The following is a 24,004-nucleotide window of genomic DNA, read 5'->3' as shown; positions in this document are numbered from 1 at the left end:
GTGATGCGGTGTATCCTGCGGCCGTACTTTCACGAGCGAAGCGAGTGAAAGTGCAGCAGAATACACCGCATCTCGAGTGAAAATAACTTCCATATGCAACGAAAGCCACGGAGAGGGTGTGGGGTTCTGTTATTATTATGCTGTAGGTTATCAGAGGATATATTTCTGTATCAGTGTCAGACATCCATATATACTTGTCAACCAAAGTGTAGAAAGAAAGTTGAATAGCCCAATAATGATTATTTAGTAGACTAGTCACAAGATATAGAAGGGCCTTTAAATAGTTATTCAGACATGAACTATATTAAAAATCCAAAATGATAGAAATTATATATCCATTTTTGAGGTATATACAGTCATACATAATCAGTGTAATGTAATAAATTCATTAAAGTGTCTTTACCTCAACGAAGGAGTTTCTAGATTATCATAATCGGAAGGGTGAGGGGGGTGGTTTGGTCATTTCCTACATGTACCAGTATTTGCTATTCAAAATAAGACATCAATTCATACAGTTATGGGCTTGGGTGTGCTTTTTTCATCTAATTCACCTGCATTCATTGTTTGAATTTGTGATTGCCTCCCACTTCTAATCAGATGCCCTCTAAGTTAGTGATTCTATGATCATAAGAGTTCATAGTAATAAGTCTCTTTAACTTAGTAAATATATTATTTTACATAATTTAAAAAATAAAAATAAAGGCCAAGCTTAAGGTATGCCAACTTCTCTAGGGCAGCACGCGGATGGTAACTTGTCCCAGTTATATAAATAAGATTTTCGCAACTGTACTTCACGTTCACAAAGTCGGTTATGCATTGTCAACTGTTTTTGATTTTCGAACATATCTTGTATCGTCTGTTTATGTGTTACAATGTATCCGTTATTACATCCACGTGAAAGGTACTCGGTATTAAACCTTGTGTCATGGATCCGGTTTATCTCGACTGGTGCGAGCCAGACACCGAGAGATACATCTTCATTATTATAAAGTTTAAGATAATCTGAATTTCTCGCAACAAAGTGAACCAAATCATGTGATAAAATGTATCCACCACCGAGGGCATATGGCAAATAACGATCACAAAGCTTCCAATCTTCTTCTGCCCATTTGCCTCGTTTTTTAGCCATTGCTCGTCCATCAAAAAAGCCCCAATACACCACTGCAGGATGCATTGTGTGCAACTCACTGACGATAATATCAAGTCGTGCAAACGTATCATCATCTGCCTTTAAAACAAAAGTAAAATTGACATTTTGGTCCAGCCATATGTACATTTTAAGTAGTTTCTCAGTTAGTTTGTTGTAAGCATCTTGCAATGTTGGTAAGAGCAACAAATCACCATGCTCAGACTGCTCAATTTCAAGCTGTTCTCGTTCCATCAAATTTAACCCCTCAATTCCAATCACAAATCTCGGCATGACATCACGGCGGTGATTTAGTAACCATGTTTGACGAATCGTATTTCTGCGTTCAATATTCTTTGGCCCTGTCATTATCATAACTGCAAGAAACGTCTCTTGACGCTTTGACATCGATTTTGGAGGTTCTTTCTTCATCTGGTTATCAGACTCTGCTCTTGAACAAGGAGGACAATATTGCTCAATGTTGCAGGCAGACATGTAAATCAGAAATACAAAGAAGCAGATGAGTGGAAGAACTTTCAGCAAAGTACCAGGGTGTATCCGAGGCATTATTTAAATGCTCAAATGTCCACTTCTGTCAAAGATAAAACAGAAAATGTCAGCATGATTTTAATAGAATTGTCACAAAGTTTTCGTATACACTTTTCCAGTTGCTCTTCAGTTTGGGCTAAAACAGATAATGTTCCCTCACTCATCAGGTGACTGCCCATATATGCAATGCATTATGGGAGAGAATTTCCCAATCTATATAATGAAAAACTATTATCATGCTGGAAACTCACTATAAAATTAAATATATTTGTGGAAATGTTTCAGCAATATTAAGAATAATATCAATTTTAATATCATTTTCAAACTAAAGGTACGAAACGAAGAACGAATAATTTCCCCCTAGAAACCAACTTAGAAAGCATTGCATCATTAACCATTAAGTATGCACTCAACAACCATAAAATCTTTTCAGATAAGGAAATGCAACGAGCTTCAGTTTCTAAGAATCACAAACTTCTAATTGGAAATTTGGACTTGAGAATATGGTTAATATATGTCAGAAAAATTTACTGTAAACTTATTTTATGTTTACATAGTTAGTACTTTCGCTAATTCAAGATGTTACTAATTTAAAAAAAAAAGTTACATGCTAACAATGAGATTGTTGGCAAAATGCCTAAATTAAGATTCTGATTAATTCATGTATTCAGTCAAATTACACCCACTCACTGTAAAGTAAAAATGGCTGATTTGCAGAGCTACAATGTATGGTATATGCCAATGCTATCTGGCATTAGAAGGAAATGATCTTAGCTGCTCTATTAAGATTGTAGCATTAACACTTGTTTATTTATAATTAGGTATCTTGGATTATTAATAATAGGGTGATTGTTATGTATATGACCTTTGAACTCAAAATAAATAAAAATAAATAAACAATAGGAGGGGGGTTATTTTGGGGCTTGTACAATATTCATTTATGTCACCAGCTTTCTTTACAATTCAGCTTTCTGACAGTTCTCAGTCCTAGGTTTACAGTTAGTGTTTAACCTAAAACAATTTGTGATAACTGAAAATTGATGGAAATAAAACACAATTAATTGATGTAGGTTTTGTGAGAGTGAAAATTTGTGTAATTTTTTTCAGAAAGAGAGTCACTGACACTGCTAAAATTTCTTCATTTTTTAAATAAAACAATACTGTGCTGAATAAATTACAGAAAATGAAAAATTATTCCAACTAAATCTGTGAGAGGTAAATAAGTGCTACATTTTACAATATGCCGCATGCTATTATCAGAATTCAAAATGGCATGTTAACATTTTGACAACTGTCTACAAAATGGTTTCGTACAGTCTGCTCCTTCCCACATGAAATGTTGATTAAAATTGACAAAGCTTTTGATCAAAAAACCAAAAGCAATATTTGAAATTGTCTGTATGGCTAAAATGAAAATTACTGAAAATTTTACACAATGTGAAAATATTTGCACTGAATTTTAGGTAGAACAAGAAACGTGGCACGCAAAGAATGTAAACTTAATTGTGTAACACAGTAATACAATTACATTGCTAGATGTATCTACATTCAGCTAATATTTTCTACACAAATATGAACCAAAATAACAGATTTTAATTAATATGTTTTTGATCAATAATGCACTGTTTTGTAAAAGATGCCAAGCAAGCAAATGTTAGCCCAGTCTCAAAATGCTGCTACCAGAATTACCCACATAAATTTGTTTAATGAATATTGCTATCTGTGATGAATATTACCACACTCACTAGTGGCTGGACTTGTACTAACATTTTCAATGCAAAATTTGATAAAAATGCAATTAATGTACTTTGTAATTTTTTGAAGGACACACAGACATACTGAGTCTGTGGAGTTAAAGTTCTGCATATATACACTATACATGTACTTTCCCTAGTCTTGGCAAAAAATAATTAATATTTCTGATGAAAAAGGATGGGAGAATTACGAAATGTCAAAAATGTAAATTTGATGATTTTAAAATTACTAAAGTTTCAAAATTGGTGCCAAATTGTTGATACCCAATTTCAAACTACTGAAATTTGACAATTTAAACCCAAAATCACCTGAGAAAGTTTAATAATACTTACTAAATATCCGACCTTCTGAACAAAGTGTGTGTCGTCAATGCGGAAAACCGGTTATGATAGCAGATGACAAACACATGCAATTTATACCGTATATATAATTGCACTTTACCAATTGACTTGAAATGCACATACAAGTACAGCCACACTAAAAGGAATATTTGTTTACTGACCCAGCAATCAGGAAATTACAACAGACAATTTGTAAGTATATCTAGTCTCATGCTATTATACTTTAATTTCACTGTGATTTTAATTGTGTTTTGATTTCAACATTTCTAATCACTAATGTATGTAATGCATTCAACATGTACATGAAAATACTACTCCTGATCAATTATTTTGAATTTTGATATTTTGAGTTATGAGAGAGTAATAAAGTGATACAAAATAGTCTGACAAGGTAAGATCTGTGAAAATGAAACAGGTTAATGAGAAAGATCACAGGTAATATTAATAACAAAAATATAAAAAGGTTATAAATTACGAATGGTTCAACAACAACAAAATTGTGCATGTCCAAAAGTGTCAAAACTTATTTAAAATTTACACATACACGTGTAATTGAAAAAACTCATCATCCACTTGAACAAATTAAAACATCTGTTGCTATGGTGACTGGTACATTTATTAAATCACAACTCGTCAAGATAGACTGCTACTGGAATTTTGATTTACTTAAATGTGCATGAGGCTGGTCCTAATGTACGGTTATCACTGTTGCTATGGCAACCAGCAATGAACAAAGAAATGTTCATTATGATCTGAGGTTTAATTCCTGAAATATCAGACATTTCTCATATTTTAGATTTTGATTTTACAAAAACTCAGTACAAATGAGTATTCTACAATAGGTGTTTTCTCTTTTTACTGCAACTATCTTGTGTATTGCATAAAAGGCAAGGGCCGAACAAACTGCATAAATTGAATGATTTGGTTTTTAACTTTAAATCATTTCATGGCCGATCTTTTAGAGGGGATTATAGCGATGAGATACAATGTACCTTTACTTCATCAAACTTTAACATCACCAAATGTCTATAGCACATTATTAGGTGTGTATACCGGTACCCAAAATATACTTCCATGTTTGTTGAATCTCACGTGATATTTTGATGACACTCATGCTCCTTTCCAGAGTTCTGTGCGATTAGATCACCGAAAGTATTTCTGCCACCACACACCACCATTTTGTGGTGAAACACCACAAGACTTTTACTACGCCAATTATATGCGTATTTTTGTTATTAGAGGGATTTCGTGTTGATTTATTCCTACTGATAAACAAGTTTTAAAATGTTTCATCAATAGCTGATAATGATTTTTTTGTGAACGCACTGAAAACAGTGAAATAGTTATAATTTACAAAAGAAAATAATTCCATTGCATGATAACCGTTACCAAGGTGTTACTTGGTTCATCAAACTGACCATCCTGTCGATTGCCAGGCGAAGAATTACAAACTAACGAAAGCACTTCCTAGTATTAACGACTAAATAGTCCTTCTGCCACACTGTTCGTGTTACAGTAAGAAAAAAAGAAGCTTCTAACTTTGAAAACAGCCAAAACAACGCGTACACATTCGTCAGGTTCGAAAATAGAACACTTGCATGGCAATGTTTTGGTGAGCGTCTTTGAAAGTAGTACCACTGTGACGCATCGACCGATCAACGACAAGCATAAGATCGTGTGGTGGCAGAGATATATTCATGGAATGGAACTCTGCTTGGGAGATTGGATGCCACTATGACGCTATTACCTGCATAACACAGGATCTCACAGTAAAAGAAAAAAAGTCTATCAATCAGATACTTTGAAGAACAAGTTGAAATTATTGATGTCAATGATACTCAATTGCATATATTTGTATGAAAAAACGAAGCTAGCTGATAGTCAGTTGGGAGTTACTCAGTACATGTAAATTATGTTCAAACTGAACTGTACTAGGTATTTTGTCTATAGACAAACATTATGTATAAAAACACATGTCCTACACCAATATAGGAAATATGGCACATGTATATACTTTCACAGCATTCTGAAACAGCCAAACAAAATTGTTCTGTTTTTCATTTTCACAAACTGTATACACGATTCAAGTATATTGTGCGAGAATCATAAAAATACAATTTACAAATGAGTTAAGATTTACAAAATGTTGATTGGACAACTAATCAACGAAGAACCTTCCTAGCCATTCTGATGCTTTCTGAAGATCTAAAGCTCATTCAATTTTAGAATTTTTATTATTTAGAACCAATTTTGTTTTCATTTAAGATTAGCCAAACTCACACAAACAGATAAAAGAAAATAGCAATTTAATCATCCTTTTTGACTAGGAAATCAGAATACATTTTGAATTTATTAATGATTACAAGATCATCTTAGTTATCAACATGTAAAAGGCCTGTACAAGTAATCAACAAATGGCTTCAAACTGCAGAATTCAGAAATATTTTTTGAATTTCATACCTTTTCATATATTAGACTTTAATTTTATAACAAATAAAAGTATTCTTCAATTGTTGTGTTTCAGATAATTTTCATTTTCCATAGCCTAACCATGTAATTTAGTGTAGTCAGTACAATTCTATGTAATGAATACATACATGTATCACTGTCATAAGCTATTATGGCATAATAAAAGATCAGTACATTAGTTTAATGAACAAAATATGTTTGAAAGAGTGACTTAAATTCATATCAAAAGAATAAAGGCACAGGAATAATTAATCAAAAAACTTGATTGTATTGACTGACATGAAATGTGTATTTAAAATCACCTATATTTTATTGGAAGCTAAAAAAACAAAATACAACAGAGTGTTCGCAAGATAGAAGCTTCTCATCCAAAGTTTAAAGTGTTCCAAGGATTACCACAGTTTTTTAAAGGGTAGGGGATCATCATGCTGCATTGATATGAGACTCATAGCAATGTATACGTGTGTAAAATACATTGTTTACATGGAATATGAATGCAATGACCACCACCTTTTAAGTTAGTTTGTTTCCAGCACAAAATAGCATCATAAAGGCACCAAATTGCATGTGGGACTTGTAAACCTGATCACAAAATTATAATTTTATGTGAACCAAATTCCATTAAATTCAAGTTGTTTCATATTAGAAATGGATCCTCTGCCATTCAGAGTAAACTGGATTTCATACTTCCTAGTTTAGTTGTCTATACTGTAAATTGTCTAATATGTACATAGTACGCATCTAAATCATAAATCAAAATCAATCACATGCCAAATAAGCTTGGTTCATAACCCAACTTATTTCATCTCTTAAAGGCCTTAATTAAAAATACAATAAGTTATTAAAATACCTGTAAGTGAACAAATGTATTCATTTGGTATATATTTTTCTATTCAGTACATTTATTTTTAAATTGGTTGGTGTAGCATGCAAGCAGATTATGTTATTATTAAATTTTACCATATATAACTCAAAGGAAATATATTGGAAAAGCTGAACTTGTGTAAAAAAAAAAAGACTAAAGTAATATTACACTGAATGTTCAAAATCAACTACCTATATGGTATTTTGCTAGTATATTTTAAAATCCACAGAGAAAAATTTGTTGTTATCTAGCCAGGAAAATTTGTCATGAGTACTTCAGTCAACAAATAAAAAAAAATGTATTGCATTGAAGAGTCGTCTGCGCCAATCTGTCTAAAATTCTGATGCTATTTTCTTTGAACTATATCACCGAACAGGGAATTAGGCTACATGTATAGTTTTTACACAAAAATAACATCAGCGATTACACCCCTTCTTCAGTCTTTGATTAATATGAACAGTTTTCATTCACTTCAAAGAATTATTCCCCTAACAATATTATTTTTTTTATTGAAATTACTTTTGCCAATTTAAAATAATGTAAAATATTATATTCTACATTTTAATAATTTGCTTTCACACGTTACACTGTTTCTTAAAAAAAACACTTACAAACATAATTCCAAAATGTAGTTTCTTAATTTGTCATTTATCGGTGAAAATAATTACCTACCCTATCCTATCCTATACCAAAAAATATAATCCTGAATGGTTTTTCTAAGATTCATACATATGCATGTTGGTTACAGTACATACATAGGTTTAATGAATAAATATTTAAACAATAATGAACGACCCACCAACCCATAATAAGCATTGTCATTACCAGTGGATTTGCTGGCTCTAAAAAGCGGAAGAAATTGGAGAAATAGCTACAGTGAACAAAATAGTTTCACAGTCGCTGGCCTGTGAATCTGAATAATTTAAAATGTCTTTCTGGAAATTATTTCCACAATTTCGTATAGCAAACCATGGAACTATAAACCTATAGTTCCATGGGCAACTAAGAAAGAAACTAGTTTTAATCCATCAAATATTATTGTATTGAACTCATTTACATTGCGAGTGAATGAGTGAGTGATGTGTGGTGTGGAGTAGCATTGCAGTGATCGCCCGAGCGAACGGCACGCCGTGACTGGTACGCCATATTGGTGTCCACCGCGGCCTTGCACTACGCTACGCTAGATCGTTACAGTGGTCCAGCTGGATCGACTGTTCGTAGGGGTGCGTATCCGGGGTACATGCACGTAGTTGCATCGTTACCCCATCTCACTAGTGTTTTCAAACCATCAAGGTAGATATTATTGGCAACTGTCCTTTCTGTGTAATAGTTATTTTAGGGCGGGGATTTGACAAATACTTTGAAGCGGGCGAACGAACATGACCGGACGGCTAGTGGGTGTTAGCCATCCTAAAAAGAGAACAGTGATTTTAATCTCACTGTATAAATAAACAGATACACACCTGGGAACAAGGATACTTTCATTTATTTATGCAAACTGTTACATTTACCGGGAGTTGACACTGAGGAAATACAAGTCACGTTGGTCTTTTGTCGATCTTGTTTAGCAAATTTTGTAGTACTACTCACTACAAAAACAGAACAAATTCATCTCTCTGTATTGGTAGACATACATTGTACCCCCATTTCGTTTATCGCATTTGCTTGGATAAATTATCCTTGATTAACCTAACTTCATCAACACGATAGGGCGAACTAATCAGGAGGCCACAAGGACAGCGGCATCAGTCGCGGAATCTAGAAGCGCACGTACTAGATGGAACGCTTCGTCCGAACGCGCTATTTTTGGTATTAAATACTTGTTATCCAACAATTCCTCTTCTTTTTCAATAGTTTCTTCTTTATTCGTTTTCGAAAATAACATTGTATTCATATCAATGGGACAGGGCCTTGAAGCTCAATAATGGGATACAATGTACATTATCACGAATAATCTGCTGCAATGACGTCATAAAATCCACTGGTATTGATAATGCTATAATATAATTATAAATATTGTCCATGATAATACTGATATTCATTCAGATACAAAAGTGTTCCCAAAATATATATTTCACGCTACATGTTGGCTATTTATATAACATTACTTGTCAAAATTCATTGTAGAAAAGGAATGATATGACATTGTATTGTATTTAAAACATATCACACAGACATCTCTCTCAATAGACTGTGGTGTCAGACCTGTTCTGTAATGTTGACCAAAACACATTTTAAGGCAAATTATTAAAATCAGTTGCTTAACTGATACATTGCACTAAATTACCTTGAGAATGTATAAAATAGCACAAATAGCTTACATGTGAATCTGGATGCAGGGAGTGCCTTCTTTATTGGTCTGGCATACTGTGATATTAGAGACTGGTTTCTGATGCCACTAGATAATCCATGTAATTTTTGTTTCTATGTACCAGTAGAAATCAGTACTGTACTGTACTTTATTTTAGTTGGGTGTCTATTGAAAATAATGGGTCACATGAGTGTAAATTATTATTTTCCATGAATGTTGAAAGTCGCTGAAAACGAGACATAGAATCATACCTTCAGCGAAAATAAATTCCAAGAAAGTAATTTACAGTATGTGGGTATAAGATTTGACTTCTTGTATATAATTAAATGGAACATTTTCTTGGTATTAAAATAAAATAAAATAAAATAAAATAAAATAAAATTAAATTAAATTAAATTAAATTAAATATGTCCAAGTGCTGAAACTTTAAGAACAGAGTATTAATAGAGTTTTGTTTGAAGCATTCTTTGAAATTAAGATATAGTTAGGTGGAACTACATTGGTTTAAACAAGATGTCAGTTAGCCATTTTGGATTTGATGGTGACAAAAATGCATGTTTATCTACAGTATGTGTTTGAACTTGATCGGTCCAGACATGTCAGATATATGGATCAGGAATTGCATTCTTTAAAACAATATGGACACCAGTTAGCCTGACATCTGGTTTCAAAATAATGAAAATATGTGATTTTGATGAATTTTAGGCTTCAAAATGACTCCCATTCAGCCATCTTCAATCAGATGTGAGTGTGTAGTCTTAACTCAATCGGCCCAAGCATGTGTGAGAGACGTGGAGATTTCAAAAATAAATGCTGTAAAATATAATTATGCAAATGATACATGTAATTGAGAAAACACAGTTCTTTTAAAACAATAGTTTGTCTAAATAATATTTCTCTCAAAGCAGTAACTAATTCCAAAGAAGAATATTTAAAAATGTGTCACGCTGGCCCTTCAAACACACCAATGTGTTCATATAATTTACCATCTAGCAAGGCTTCTATAATTTCACTATGTTTTCTAGACCACAAAGATCATTACCATTTCTAATGATATATCATTACGTATTATCAAGACAGTGTACGATTATTTTGATTATACACAAGACCAAATATTTCATTATTTTTGTTGAGTTGTTTTATGTACAGTATGACAGGAATCAGTAAATCATCAATATTTATAAGTCATCCCTGTGACACACCACATCCACCTTAAATGCAATCATAGCATCATCCAGTTCGTACAGTTTCACTAAAACCGGCCTTCCATGGCAGTCCTCATGAACCCATGCATTATAATGTTAAACAGTTAAATTGAAGTAATCAGCATTACTACATAACAACAAGTTTCATCAATTTCAAATTTGAACCAATCTTATCATGTCATAGCTTTATAGTACTGCCAAAATCAGGTGACTTCATGTTCCATTTCCTATGGAAACGCATCACAATACTTGAATTCTTGTTTCATTTACCATAGACACAGGAGCAAACATTGTTTTGTTTAATTGCCTTGACAGTGTGTTTTGCTTGGAATTTATTTTCACTGATTTTTGATGAGTTTAATGTGAAATACAGGAAAAAAAGTATATTCACTGGATTTTATTTTCACGAAATCATCTCTTCAGCGAAAATAGCTAAAATAAATTCCAAGCAAAAATAAGTATTCTACAGTAGTCTCATTACCAAACCTTTTTTCACAGATGAGGTGCAACAAATTGTCAATTTCTAGGAGGCTTTTCAGAATGAGTCCCCATATATACTGTAGAATACTTTATTTTCGCTTGGAATTTATTTTCGCTATTTTCGCTGAAAGGATAATTCCGTGAAAATAAAATCCAGCGAATATACATTTTGTCCTATATTTCTATATAAACTCATCAAAAATCAGTGAAAATATATTCCATACAAAACGTCCAAAAAGCCTTTTCAGCGAAAATTAATTCCAGCGAAAATAAAGTATTCCACAGTATATCTTAATGTAATCAACATTTTTTGAGCCACCTATCTACAGTAAAAGTCAGATGTTATTTAAAAGGCGGCAGTCATCGCGCCACGTATGCGCAAGATATATGGGTCTCATATAAACAAAGATGGAGACTTTGACTGTTGCGCAGATCAACAAGTAGGTATTTTTTAGGTGATTGGAAGGTATCAAAGAAGTCACCAGCAGTAATTAGTGCAAATCTCGCCCAGGTCAAACATTAAACTTGTGATTTCCATTAGAATAACACATTGGATTGTGGGAAAATAAATGTTCATCAACACAAATGTCGTACATGCGCAGAGTGATGACCACCGCCCTTTAACTTCTATGCTGGCTATCAGCTGACTTAGCCTTTTCATAAAAACTCACAATATTTAATTAATTAAAGTGAATATTATAGACATCAATGATTTCAACTTACTCTTTGTAGTATGTACCTATGCTACTAATTATTTGTATTACCCCGGGGTATTACCCTACATAATTTAGTTTCCGTTCGATCATCATAATAAAACAAATGATTGGAAAGAGCGCCCTCGGGTGGTCTTATTGGAAACTATGACAGTTGATGGAACAGGTTTATTAGAACATTGGCCAACATGATTTTCCCTAAACCTAATAAAATAAATTACCTTATCTCTTCATAGATGAAAGTACTGTCTTACGATAACGGAAACCGTCATGCTGGATAAACCGATTATTGTCGTAAAGTTCATGTACGTGTATTTTAGCTTCCATTTTGTTTTTTTCCCAGTATTCAATTCGGCAGAGCCACCTAACTTACACAAAAAACGTGCACTTATTAATATAACGTTCCTAAAAAATACGTTAATTGCACCAATTGGTATACAGTTTAGTGGACTGAGCAAAATAAAATATTTATCAAGATTAAAAAACAATAAAAGTTGTTTATTATTTATATTGTATAATGAAATTACGAAACTGCAAAAATGTGCAAATAGATATAAAATTCAATTGTGCTTAGTTAGAGGGCTCTATGACGAATTTGGGAAATACGGTTCCGGTTGCGTGAAAATACGTCGTAATACTGAGTGTAGTATTTCCCCCTTTCCCCGAATTTGTGGGGTGTTCCACTTATACTTTGGCCTCCTGTTTAAAGCAGAAAACAGCAAAGGTAATGTATTGTTTATAATTATGAATATTTTGCCTAGAACTCGAGTAAATGTGTCCCATATTTAAGTTACTTTCGTAGATTCCAAGGAAAACACGAGTGCCCGTGTTTAACTTGCGGGAGGGTAGATGATGTTAATTTTCTGCAGGCAAGAGTTCCTTTTGTACCTCCAATCTCTAACACTAAGCCTAACGCTCACTCCCAGTTACCCAATTCATTTGTTAACAAATGAGCCCTTCACATAATTGTGAATGCATCCAGAGAATTAAAAATGTTACGTCACAGTAAACAAAAATAAATAGCAGTCCTTAAAAATAATAATAAATATCATAAAATACCTAAATATTTTAGAAAAAACGACTTTCTCGCCACCTTAAATTTATCCCAAAACTACTTATTACATTTTGTCATAATGGCAACCATTGTAATGGGAAATTTTCAATTGTTTGCTTTGTTTGCGCGTAAAACAGTAAATTTAACAGAAAACACTAAAATTAACAAAGCTCAGGATATTTTGAAAACAATACTAGAAAATTGCTGATGTGTACTTACGACCTGACATTTTTTGTTTGACAATTTTGTCTAGCATGCAGCTAGAAAGATGAAGTGAGCACCTCCAGTAGCACATTTCCAGTTTAGTCATAAAAAGATACTTAGTCAGCATTTAAAATTTAAGCAACTTTGGGTTACCAGAAACCCTATCTTTTATATTTGATGTAATATTAACAAACTAAAATAAATCATTTTGCATCTGCAGTATTTTTACGACTGACTTTTAAGGCCACTGTGAGTGTAAAATCAATGTTTGGGTGATTATTACAAAAAAAAACAAGACTGGAATTTGAATAATTCTGATTGACAACTAAGTTGATTTTTAGTGGAAATGTTAATTATTCATTATTGCAACAGTTTTCTTCATACAGTTTTCTCTTAGTATATATTATCATGGTTCTCCTCATTTTGCTATAGCAGAATCCATGGTTGTGTTGAATGGGCAGCTGCTGACCAAATATAAATAGTACCCATTCTGACAATTCTGTAGATCCAGAACAGATATTTTTAAGACAGAAATTTATAGTGATCGTATGTTAATGATTGCATAATTGGATACTGTCCGTGCATACTGTATGTGTGCAGTACACATGTAATGTTGTCAGAAGACCAATTGTTTGATAATATTTTGCACCCACTTCTAGGCAATAAAATTAAATAAAAGACATTTACTTCACATTCAATCGATTTTCAAATATTCTATTAATTCCCAGACAACAAAATCACAGCTTTCATTAGTTATCACACACTCGTAAAACAAGTAGTTTAACAACTATGAGTATTCAATGCTTGGCTCTTTGTCTGATGTTTGGTTTCACTTCAGGAGAAGTCAGAAAGCTGGAAATAGCCAACGGTGGCAGGGGATATTTTACTTGAAGACGATTTATTATTTTAATTTTTAGTTTTTTAAACATGTCCATTTCAGGTCAACCGAAACCAAAATCATAAATGTGTAGATGGGAATTTCACTGACACTGAAATGACTCGTATTTTGTGTGAAAAATAATTAAGTAAATATTCTACATGTATATATACAGGGTTCTTTTCAGAGTGCTGGGCGATTCATGAGCTCATTAATATTCAAAGGGGCCCCTAGATTGTACCAGGACTTTCTGGGGTTTATGCATAAACCATGATTGGTACAATCTGAAAAATTAGTTTCAGGAAAACATTCTTGTAGGGATCGAGTTTGTTAATTTGATCTTAATCATCAAAATTAAAAAAAAAAAAATTGAATGAAAATATGCATATAGATAAATATGCATATAATAAATCTCTATAACATTATTTTTCTCAAAACATAAAAATGAATAGTGCATATATGTGATACTAATAATAATATTTATATTTTCATATACTAGATGAGTAAACGAACCAACACCACTGCTACAGCTCGGCTAAAGCAAGATTACATAAGGATTATGAAAGATCCTGTACCTTATGTGACAGCTGCTCCCTTGCATTCAAATATACTAGAATGGTAAGGTTACACATCTTTATATCACTGTGACTTCAAATGTGTAGCTTAGAATCGATGTGTTGTTATCAGAGAACTCTGAGACAACAGTAACTGCCTTGCAGTGTGTACTTTAACTGGACTAATATTGTAGAAATCTTCAAGTCAAAATGGAATACCACAAAATCAAAGTCAGCTTGTTAACTGCTGGGGCTGTCTACAAGGTATACCGTAAAAACTGCGACCAGTTTTGGTTTTCCCCCAAACGAAAAAAACAAAACGATGTGAGCGTCCAAACGGGACTTTTCCCGAAGGCATGAATCCGGGTTTCTGATTGACTGAGAGATTTTTATTTTATTGGTAACGAAAGTATATTCCAAACGAAGTTTCAAATAAAAATGAACACAACACACATCTTCTACATAGAAGCAAATGATCATGGTTGCAAAATCCGGTCATGCTGCGTTTTTGAATTGTTGATTATTACTCAGTAGTGATTATAATAATGTACACAAAATAAATTCGTTGAATTGTTATGAAATACAAATAAAAGTCAACTTAGTTTCATCGTAAGCGAATGATTCCGGTCTCATATAAACGTTCGATGCTGTAGGATATCCGCCATGTTCTCTTAGGTCAAATAGGTCAAATCGCTAATTAACCAATCAAAAAGCTGGATGATGCCAACATGTTCAAATCACCATAGCTTATTTAAATATGTTAATGTTATTGAACGCAATGCGGAAGAGATTGATGTTGTAGTACGATCTTTTGGCTTGGATTTTGATGCGAAAACGGCATGGTTTTTTTTATTAAATCAAAAAATTAGTTTTAAAAAAATAAATTGGGCATTTGAAAAATAATTTAACATTGTTCACAGTGATAACAGCTCATTGTCGAAACGAAGCTTACCCGTTCGCGCTAGTCACGATAAAAATCATACTCTTGAATAGACGTCAATGACTACGGTAAAACTTAGACTCTATTTTAGCCCTCAGGAATGATTGAAATGTCCGAAAAATGACGCCAAAATACACCTTAAAAGTTCCATTTTATTTTCTTAAATCCCATTTTATTTTTTAATCCAAGGGCGAATTTATGGCAGAATCTGGTCCCTCAAATAAGGGACACGTGAGCTTTGATTCTAACCGGATACATTGCACTGGGTCGGGGAGATAGTTTGCTAAACTTCCATGTATCTTTTGTCCAATGGGTACCTGTACTTCGAACATTCGCAAGTTTTCCTAGGTGTAGTGCAAGACAGCTTTGTTTTTTGACCTATTAGTTTTGTGCTGACCTCTTCTCCGCGTCTTTGTTTTGTTTTCCTTGTCATAATACTCACTGATTGATGACTTTGTTTTAATTTTGAGTTGTTCATCCTACAATTTGGCCACGACCTTTGCTTTTACTGTGAAACATGGGGAAGTTTACGTCAATTGACGAACATTGCATTTTTTAAAAACTAACGAAGCACACTGTCTATCATCCCCATTTTTTTCATTTGCTGATTTCTATTCTGAAAAATTCGACCGTCCGAAAATGCACCTTAATTTTGACTCTAAAACACGTCACATTTCCAACACAAATTATTTAAATCCGGTCGAAATTTTGGAGTTTTTACGGTAGGTGATTTGAGCCACAAACAAAAATCATTGTATGTTTTTCTTTCGCATCAATGACACACTAGTGAATTAGCACAATCAGTGTCCTCTTTGTGTATCAGTGGCACGTCATATCAGTTTAGAGGGCACACTGCTTTCTTGTCAGTACCTGTGTCAGTTTGTTCAACGTAATTTCTCAGAAATGCCTAGATCGATTCTGTCATGATTTGTTCTTTGTTCTTTCAGCCGACTGACAGCCATTTCTGTCCTCAAAACAAAAATCATGTCATCTTATTTCAAAGCATATCTGTGCTAATTTCATTAAAACTTAAAATCACCCTTGGTGGCGTACTGATCTTTATTACACGATTTGACTCCTAATGGTTGACTGACAAGTTTGTTTGTTTTTCTTAAAAATCATGGAATCTACACGTATCAGTACCATCACATAGAGCAGTCTTCTCTAATTGAGTTTAATATTTTGTTTGTCAAGTTTGTGACTGACCAACAGGAAATTGTGAACAAAAACATCTTCTCAATTGCAACCTTTATAGAGGAATGAAAACACATATTAAAAAACATTAATTATAGTAAAATCAAAATTTCCAGCAGATGTGATATAAAATAATCATTGAAATAGCAAAATGTACACTTGTTTCAGATTGAGATGAAATAAAGTCTTGACATGCAATCTATCAATAAAGTCATTTTGTTTTATTCATTATTTATTTCATCTTATACATGCACATGTTTTTCCCCATTCTTTTAGTGCTGTTCATGATCGTGTATTTTTTCTCCCCTTTAACTATTGTATTCCTACCAAGATCTTGCCCTGGGAAATAGCTTTAATGAAGATTGTTATTATTACAGGCACTATGTTGTGAGAGGTCCTGAGGGTACCCCTTATGAAGGTGGTTATTATCATGGTAAACTTGTATTCCCAAGAGAGTTTCCATTCAAACCCCCTAGTATATACATGATAACACCTAATGGTAGATTCAAGTGCAATACAAGGTATGCTGGAATATTTTTATTCATTGTCTGCTTTTTTCTTTTCTATGCTCTTTTTTTTCACAAGTAGCACATGACAAATCACATTTCCATTAATTTCTAAAATACATTTGATGTTGCTTTCATCATGTGAGACTAGTTTTAAACCATGGTTGTTCTGAGAAAATGGATATCATTCACAATAACCTGTCATTATTGTTTGTACGTTGATCGCATTGGGAATGTCAGACATTTAGTTGCATTTGCTTTTCCTGTCAATTACATTCTTACTTTATATATGCATATTTGTTGCTTTGTCTGTCAAATATATCTTATTATGCATTTATTGGCTGTCCATTATGTTTTGCATTGCATATTTGCATTGCACATACAGTATAGCTACAGCAGTAATCTCAAGTTATACTATGAAAACACAAACATCGCCTATATCATTGAGGTAATTTTTTTTATGAAATCATATAATAAAACTGAGATTACTGAGACTGAGCCAGTCTATTCGTTACCCAATGTACAACAATGTGATACAAGTGCAACAAGTAGGTGGTGCAATTACAATAACGTGTTTGACAGGTTGAACGAAAATATATCTGATCACATTAAGTGGTAAATTGATCACCAGGAAAACATAAAATGTTTTAGTAGTACAGTAAAACCTGTCAAAACCGACCCCTGGATAAACCGACCTACTGTCAGAACCGACCGATTTATGTAGTCCCGAAATTTCTCCATAGACGCCTATGTTAAAACAACCTGTGAAATCCGACCACTGTCTACTCCGAACACCGACCGCATTGATCGGCCCCAAGTCCAATATTCACACTGAATACATCGACCATCCGACCAGTTGCACCACGTCCGCTGTCTAGTAATCCGGTCTGCCCGACCTAAAAAGTGTGCATTGTGTTGAATTTACCGTGAACGTCACAGAAACAATATCAAATCTCACACTACAAGTAACGTCCCGTGTAAAACAATAGCAACTGATTAAGTTTTTCACACCACACGCCATCGCATCGCGTGATGTCTGGACAGTGTAATGACCCCGGATATAAACAAATGATCGGGGTCATCAACTTCAATTGCGGTGAAGCACACTGCATTATCACTTCTTCAACGATCAAAACATTGAGTTTTCTTCTTTCCATAACGATTCTGATCGACAATTTTGTGCTTTCGAATGTTTCCGTAAAGGGGGCTTCAAGATTAAAATTTATGATGACGAAGAAGCAGACGATGACAAAGAATTCGGAAACCTTATTTAGCATGTTGCAGAGCCGCAAACACAGTGTAGCGTTGTAGAATACCTCCACTTTGATGAACGTATACCGACTGAAGCAATGTATGACGACGAGTGGGAGCAACAGACGCATGGCGATGTGCTAGACATGTTAACAAGATTACAAAACTTCGCAATAAACAAAGACTCCAGCTACTTGACAGATATCCAAAATTTCATAATTCGAACGAACAAAATCGTTGAAAAAAGATGTTCTTTAAAGCGGTGAAAACTTGATGATTTTTTTACATCGTAATTTGATTCATTGACTTAACAGCAAAATCAACTGTCTGCATAAATTATAATAATTACATGTAGCTCACGTGAACTTACGTTGTGATGTCATTCAAAATGGACGCCTTCAGTTACGATACGCGATACTTACCCGGTCTGTTCCAACAGTTATTTTAATGTTTATTGATTTCATGTACATACCATAATATTCTTGTCTTGTTTGGTAAATTATTTTATTGAAACAATACAATAAATGTAAATACATGTATAATCACCGGAGGCAAACTCCGGTGTCTTTCATTTGTCCCGTGTTTACAGCACATGTAATTGTTGTTTCAATCGAAGTTATGCCCACCCTGAATAAACCGACTCCCTCTGAAAACCGACCATAGATCCCAGTCCCAGTCATGGTCGGTTTTGACAGGTTTTACTGTATACACTACAGTCTACAGCTGACTCTGCCTTTAAAGTGAGTATCATTGTCCTCAATAATTTCAACTTATTCATTGTGGTATTTATCTAATTAGTATATTTCTAATATATTTAGACAAATCCCATGGAGCAGTTATAGATGTATGGCAATTTTGAAAGCATGATTAGCTGTAAAGCTAGTTGAATGTTAAGGTAGAAGCCTACTCATGAATATGCAAATACCCAGAATTTATTCATTTTCTAATAAATTGTACTTCCTGGCATTATTTTTGAGAAAAGAGACTATTGTGACAGTATTATAATAATGCTTTTTCTATAAGTTTCTATGGCAGAGATAGTATGCCATATCTCAAATTGTAATCTGGTGACATAAGCTGAAAAAATCATACATTGTATATTGTGCATGAGGGGATACTTTTTGTTCTGGGTTTTGAAAAATGTCAACAAATTAAATTTTTCATTAACATTGTGCTCTATGGAATAACTCTATTTTAAAAATATTAGGACAAGTTTTTCAAGATATGACACTGTAACGCACAAAAAAATGCTATTTCATTGCTTCATCATTTTACACAATGAACAATATCATGTGATTCATGACCAACTTTCTAAAAATTATGAGTAGGCTTAAGGTAAATAAGAGAACAAATATCAAAATCCCTTCCTTGCCTTACTTACAAAGTGCTATAAACAAGAACTTTAGTTAGTGACCAAGAAAAACAATGCACAGTACATGTAGTTATAGTCTCCATAGCCTATTCTCTGGGACGAACATCCAGGCATTTTCACCGCATTGCAACTATCACGGTGAAAACAAAGGCCAAAAACTTGCAGAAAACGTTACTTTGGGATGGTTGTTGAGACTCCCTTGAACAGTGTAACAAGATTACCCCTGTGTGTGTAACGCATATAAGTGTGGTTGTTCAGGATTACTTCAAAGTTGAATTCCTGTTGTTTTCTCAAATTTTCACCAGCCCGTTGCTCGGCGTTCCTCAGCAGCAGAGCCCATAGAAATGGTGGTGCGCATCTTGGCACCTTGGAATGTCTTGTGACATAGCTCCATCCCTGAGGATAACTATTTTTCTGGACGTCACAACTTACAATAAATTACATTTTTGTAAGAAGGTTTCAACACTATTACAAAAAAATGAGCAAAATTAACAAGATTTGTTTTCCAATGTGTTGGAAAATGTCCACATCAACATGGCTGGAGGTTGGAGCTCATAATCATATCAACAACTATCTATTCTCACACGAAAACTTACTGATGGTGTTAATAACCTATAAATTACATTAATACATGCATTAAAGAAACTCACTTTATAATTTCTTTGTGTTGTCAGGCTGTGCCTATCGATAAGTGATTTTCACCCAGACACATGGAATCCAGCATGGTCAGTGTCAACAATCCTTACTGGACTCCTTAGCTTCATGGTGGAAAAGAACCCCACTCTAGGTAGTATAGAGACATCAGATCACACCAAAAGACAACTTGCTGCACAGAGTGGTAGTTTTAATTTAAAGAGCTCTATATTTTCTGAAATCTTCCCAGACATAGCTGAAGTAAGTATGAAAACTTTTTGAAGTGTATCCATATCTTTATTAGTGTTTAGAGACTATATTCAAACCTGTGTTAGTGACCACCTCTATATAAAGACCACCTGCCTATAATGACCACTTTTAGACAGTCCCAAGACATAACATACATGTATGAGTTACCTGTGTATAAAGACCAACTGTCTTTTATGACGACCCCAAAATATTAATTATCATATTGTTTATTAAATAAATGTTTTTTGTTACAATGTACCATCTCAATATTTTCTGAACAAATTTATATAAAATATATGAACCTCCCATATAAAGACCACCTGTCTATAAAGACCATTTTAATGGTACATGTATTGATATATTTATTTATTTAACCTAGTTTTCGTGTGCATTGTACATATTTAAAATGAAATTTGAACAATTATCAAATGGGAAGGCGAGATAAAAAAGCCTCAAGTTACTTACTTTCAGATCATTCTTCAAGTTTGCTATTGGGGGCTTCCTCTCAAAACCCTATATCAGTCTTGCCGTGTGTAAAAATTATATGCCCATTTTTTGTGGTATTGCCCATTTTGTTCAGTGCTACATTATTCGTATTTAAATATTTTCACCACACAGAAGATTATATAAAAGAAAATTATCATCATAAGCTGCTTTGTTGATTGGATGCCCAGTTCATTTGATGTTATATTTCAGCAGATTAACCAGGCCCCTTTTGATAAAGTGAAGTTGCATCAAGAAATAGACAAAGTTCTTGGTTTGGATGTATAAACTAATAACAAACTATTCTCTCATTACGTTTTAACAGGAGGTAAACGAAAGACTCCGCCAAGAAGAGGAGGAAATGAAAAGAAGTTTAGAATCACGGACGGGGAGTCCACTGACGACATCACCATCCGGAGCTGCAACAGGAATCGGACAGAATAACGTGGAGAATGGTTTTGTTGGCAGCACTATTGCAAATATATTTGTAATTATTGGATTTGCAGCGTTCGCATACACCGTCAAATATGTTTTAAAGACTATAGCACAAGGATAAACAGTTAACAATTCTTTGTTTTGTTTAATTTGCATGTACAGCTGTAAATGTGAACCTCCTGTCACTTTAGGGAAGGTCTTGTATTGTCAGAGAAACTCAAAAAACATATTTTTTCTAAGGAAAAAGGGTTTTAGCTGATTCCATTTGCTGAATTTCACAGTTGTCAATATTATGAAAACCTCATAGAAAACACACAGCGTGAAAATTCCTTTGTAATTTACATTAGTTGAAATCAACATTGCAGCAATAGCTGCCAGGTTATTTGTTAAATATGTGACCTTAACCACTTGACTGACAGTGGACTCAAACAACTTCAAAATTGCCTAGCACATTGATAGATGAAGTGTACTATTGAACACATTGTGAAAACTGTTGAATTTTTCACACTGTTAAAATTTTGTTTATAGGAGGGGTTGCAGAAAAAAAGTAAATAAAAATATATTTTCGGAGCTTCTTTGACAATGTGAGACCATCCCTTTTTATATATTATGTTTGAGAACTGATTTGTATAGTCAACACTGCCCTCGTAGTCCATAGTCAGTTCTGGTCCCTTCTTTTGTTTTTAATTTCTCATTGTGTATTTCAAATCGGTAAGTTCACTTTTTAATCTAATTGACTAAAGTTGACAACTGTACGATAATCTTGAAACAAATACTGAACTCTATTTTTTTCATCTCAGAACGTTTGCAGGGGGACTTTAATATTAATGTTAGCGTGCATTTGTTGGGGGGAAAGGGGGTGCTAAAAAAACCGAAATAGATGTATGCTGTCAGAGCTGTCTAACCACAGTATCATGATTTCTCTTTGTATATATGAAACTCGTTCCAGGGAAATCTTTCAAAAAAGAGTGAGTTACTTCTAGAGGCTTGTCCACATCCATATTGAAAACTATGTATATAATCATTACGCTGTATGTGATTGATGTAATATAAATTATGGAATTTGAATATGTAAATTAGCCAAGTATATGCCACCAAGCCACAACTACAGTATATGACTGTTAAAGTAACTGATTATACATATTTAATTTCCTGAAATGTATCCATTAGACACAATGTACATTTTATGTATTTTTGATTTGAGTAAATGTACATCGCCTAACAAGTTACTTTATTTTTGCCTCGTTTCTCTTTCAAAGAAAGCATAGGATGCAGTGACAGCAAATCTCACAATTAGAACTGAATATCAAACCTGAATCGTGGTTGAGATCATTTACATGTATAAACACAAGTCAACCACTTTGAGTTTATTTGTGTGAGTCTAAAAATCAGGATGAAGTTTTTTTTATAATTTGACAAGTGATATTTTCAAAATAAAATGTGTTTTGAAAATTATAGAGACTTGGGAGACATGAATCAACAACTATTCTAAATATCTTAGTACCTTGCCCTTTCTGATCAATCTTTGATATGTTAGCCTAGAGTTTTCCCCACTCTCCGTAGGGAGCCACAGAGAGTCGCAACTAGATTCTGCCACAGGCGACATTTTACACCAAAATTGTATTCCGCGTCATTTTTAAATTCATTTGTTTCTTGTATCCTAAGTTTCTGTTGGAAAAATTGTTTGTTATTTAAAATAAATATATCAAATAGTTTTACATTCAGTGCTAAATCTTTTCAAAATGTTAAAATAATTAAAAAGTAGATCCTGAGGTAGGAGACGTAGATGTGAATCATCGATTCAACATGGAGTGCGTTTGTGTCGTCACCTCCTGGTGATGCAGGCGCCTCGTTCCTGCCAAGTTTTCGTGCGAGTTGCTATGTGACGTCACAACTGGGTGACCTACCACATATGCTTGCTGCTGAGGAAGTTTAGGAAAAAGATAGCAAGTGACAAAATCGATAGGTAAAAAGATATTTACGTAAATTTTCTCAGACATAAAATGCAACTGGGAATGATTTTAAAATAAATTTTATACAGACCAATACATCTACTTCCTCAAGGAGGCCCTTTGTTGCCACGGTTCATTACTGCCACGTTGCTTGAAGCACAGGGAGCGACTCAAACGCATTTATGGCAAAGCAAAAAGTAGATCTGGTCATTAATATTTAAATTAGCCTGTTGCAGAGAATAGTGGGGTGTTCCCTGGTGACTATCTAGCTTAGTGATAAAAGACCCATTGTCTCTGCAAAGGAGAATGGCGTTTTCCATGGTCTCAAAGACCTCTACGTATTTTCATAGCGTAGATGACCAGTTTATGACAACTGGTGTTAATCCCCAATTTCTTACTTTGACCAAGGAACATTTGCCCATTTATATAATTGGCTTGGCATTATGCAAATTATTCAAATGTCACTCACCGTGCACTGGTTTCACT

At 33.8% G+C, this 24,004-nt stretch overlaps 2 protein-coding genes across 4 annotated transcripts; one reads left to right on the top strand and one right to left on the bottom strand.

The window, feature by feature from the left end:
* Positions 1–651: 651 nt before the first annotated feature.
* Positions 652–12,149, bottom strand: LOC100367674 (beta-1,3-galactosyltransferase 6-like). 3 transcript variants are annotated; one of them, XM_078009652.2, is made up of 2 exons: positions 12,036–12,139; positions 652–1,718 (listed from the first exon to the last, which is right to left on the bottom strand). In XM_078009652.2, the coding sequence occupies exon 2, from the start codon at positions 1,691–1,693 to the stop codon at positions 710–712; it is 984 nt and encodes a 327-aa protein (XP_077865778.1). In that variant the 5' UTR covers positions 1,694–1,718; positions 12,036–12,139; the 3' UTR covers positions 652–709. The 3 variants fall into 3 exon arrangements, 2 of the variants coding, with proteins under 2 accessions (XP_077865778.1, XP_085364793.1); XM_085508667.1 differs by lacking the exon at positions 12,036–12,139 and adding an exon at positions 9,427–9,562; XR_014931748.1 differs by lacking the exon at positions 652–1,718 and adding an exon at positions 9,450–9,581 and having other exon boundaries at positions 12,036–12,149.
* A 266-nt stretch (positions 12,150–12,415) lies between these two features.
* Positions 12,416–21,700, top strand: LOC100367521 (ubiquitin-conjugating enzyme E2 J2-like). Its single transcript, XM_002735232.4, has 5 exons — positions 12,416–12,538; positions 14,449–14,567; positions 17,015–17,158; positions 20,441–20,660; positions 21,457–21,700. Exons 2-5 carry the CDS (start codon positions 14,449–14,451, stop codon positions 21,685–21,687), a joined length of 714 nt encoding a protein of 237 aa, XP_002735278.1. The 5' UTR covers positions 12,416–12,538; the 3' UTR covers positions 21,688–21,700.
* Positions 21,701–24,004: the final 2,304 nt, after the last annotated feature.

This window comes from Saccoglossus kowalevskii, chromosome 15 (genome assembly GCF_978046115.1).
Source record: "Saccoglossus kowalevskii chromosome 15, keSacKowa6.1, whole genome shotgun sequence".
Classification (NCBI taxonomy): Eukaryota; Metazoa; Hemichordata; class Enteropneusta; family Harrimaniidae; genus Saccoglossus; species Saccoglossus kowalevskii.
This window is presented reverse-complemented; position numbering and strand designations above follow the sequence as displayed.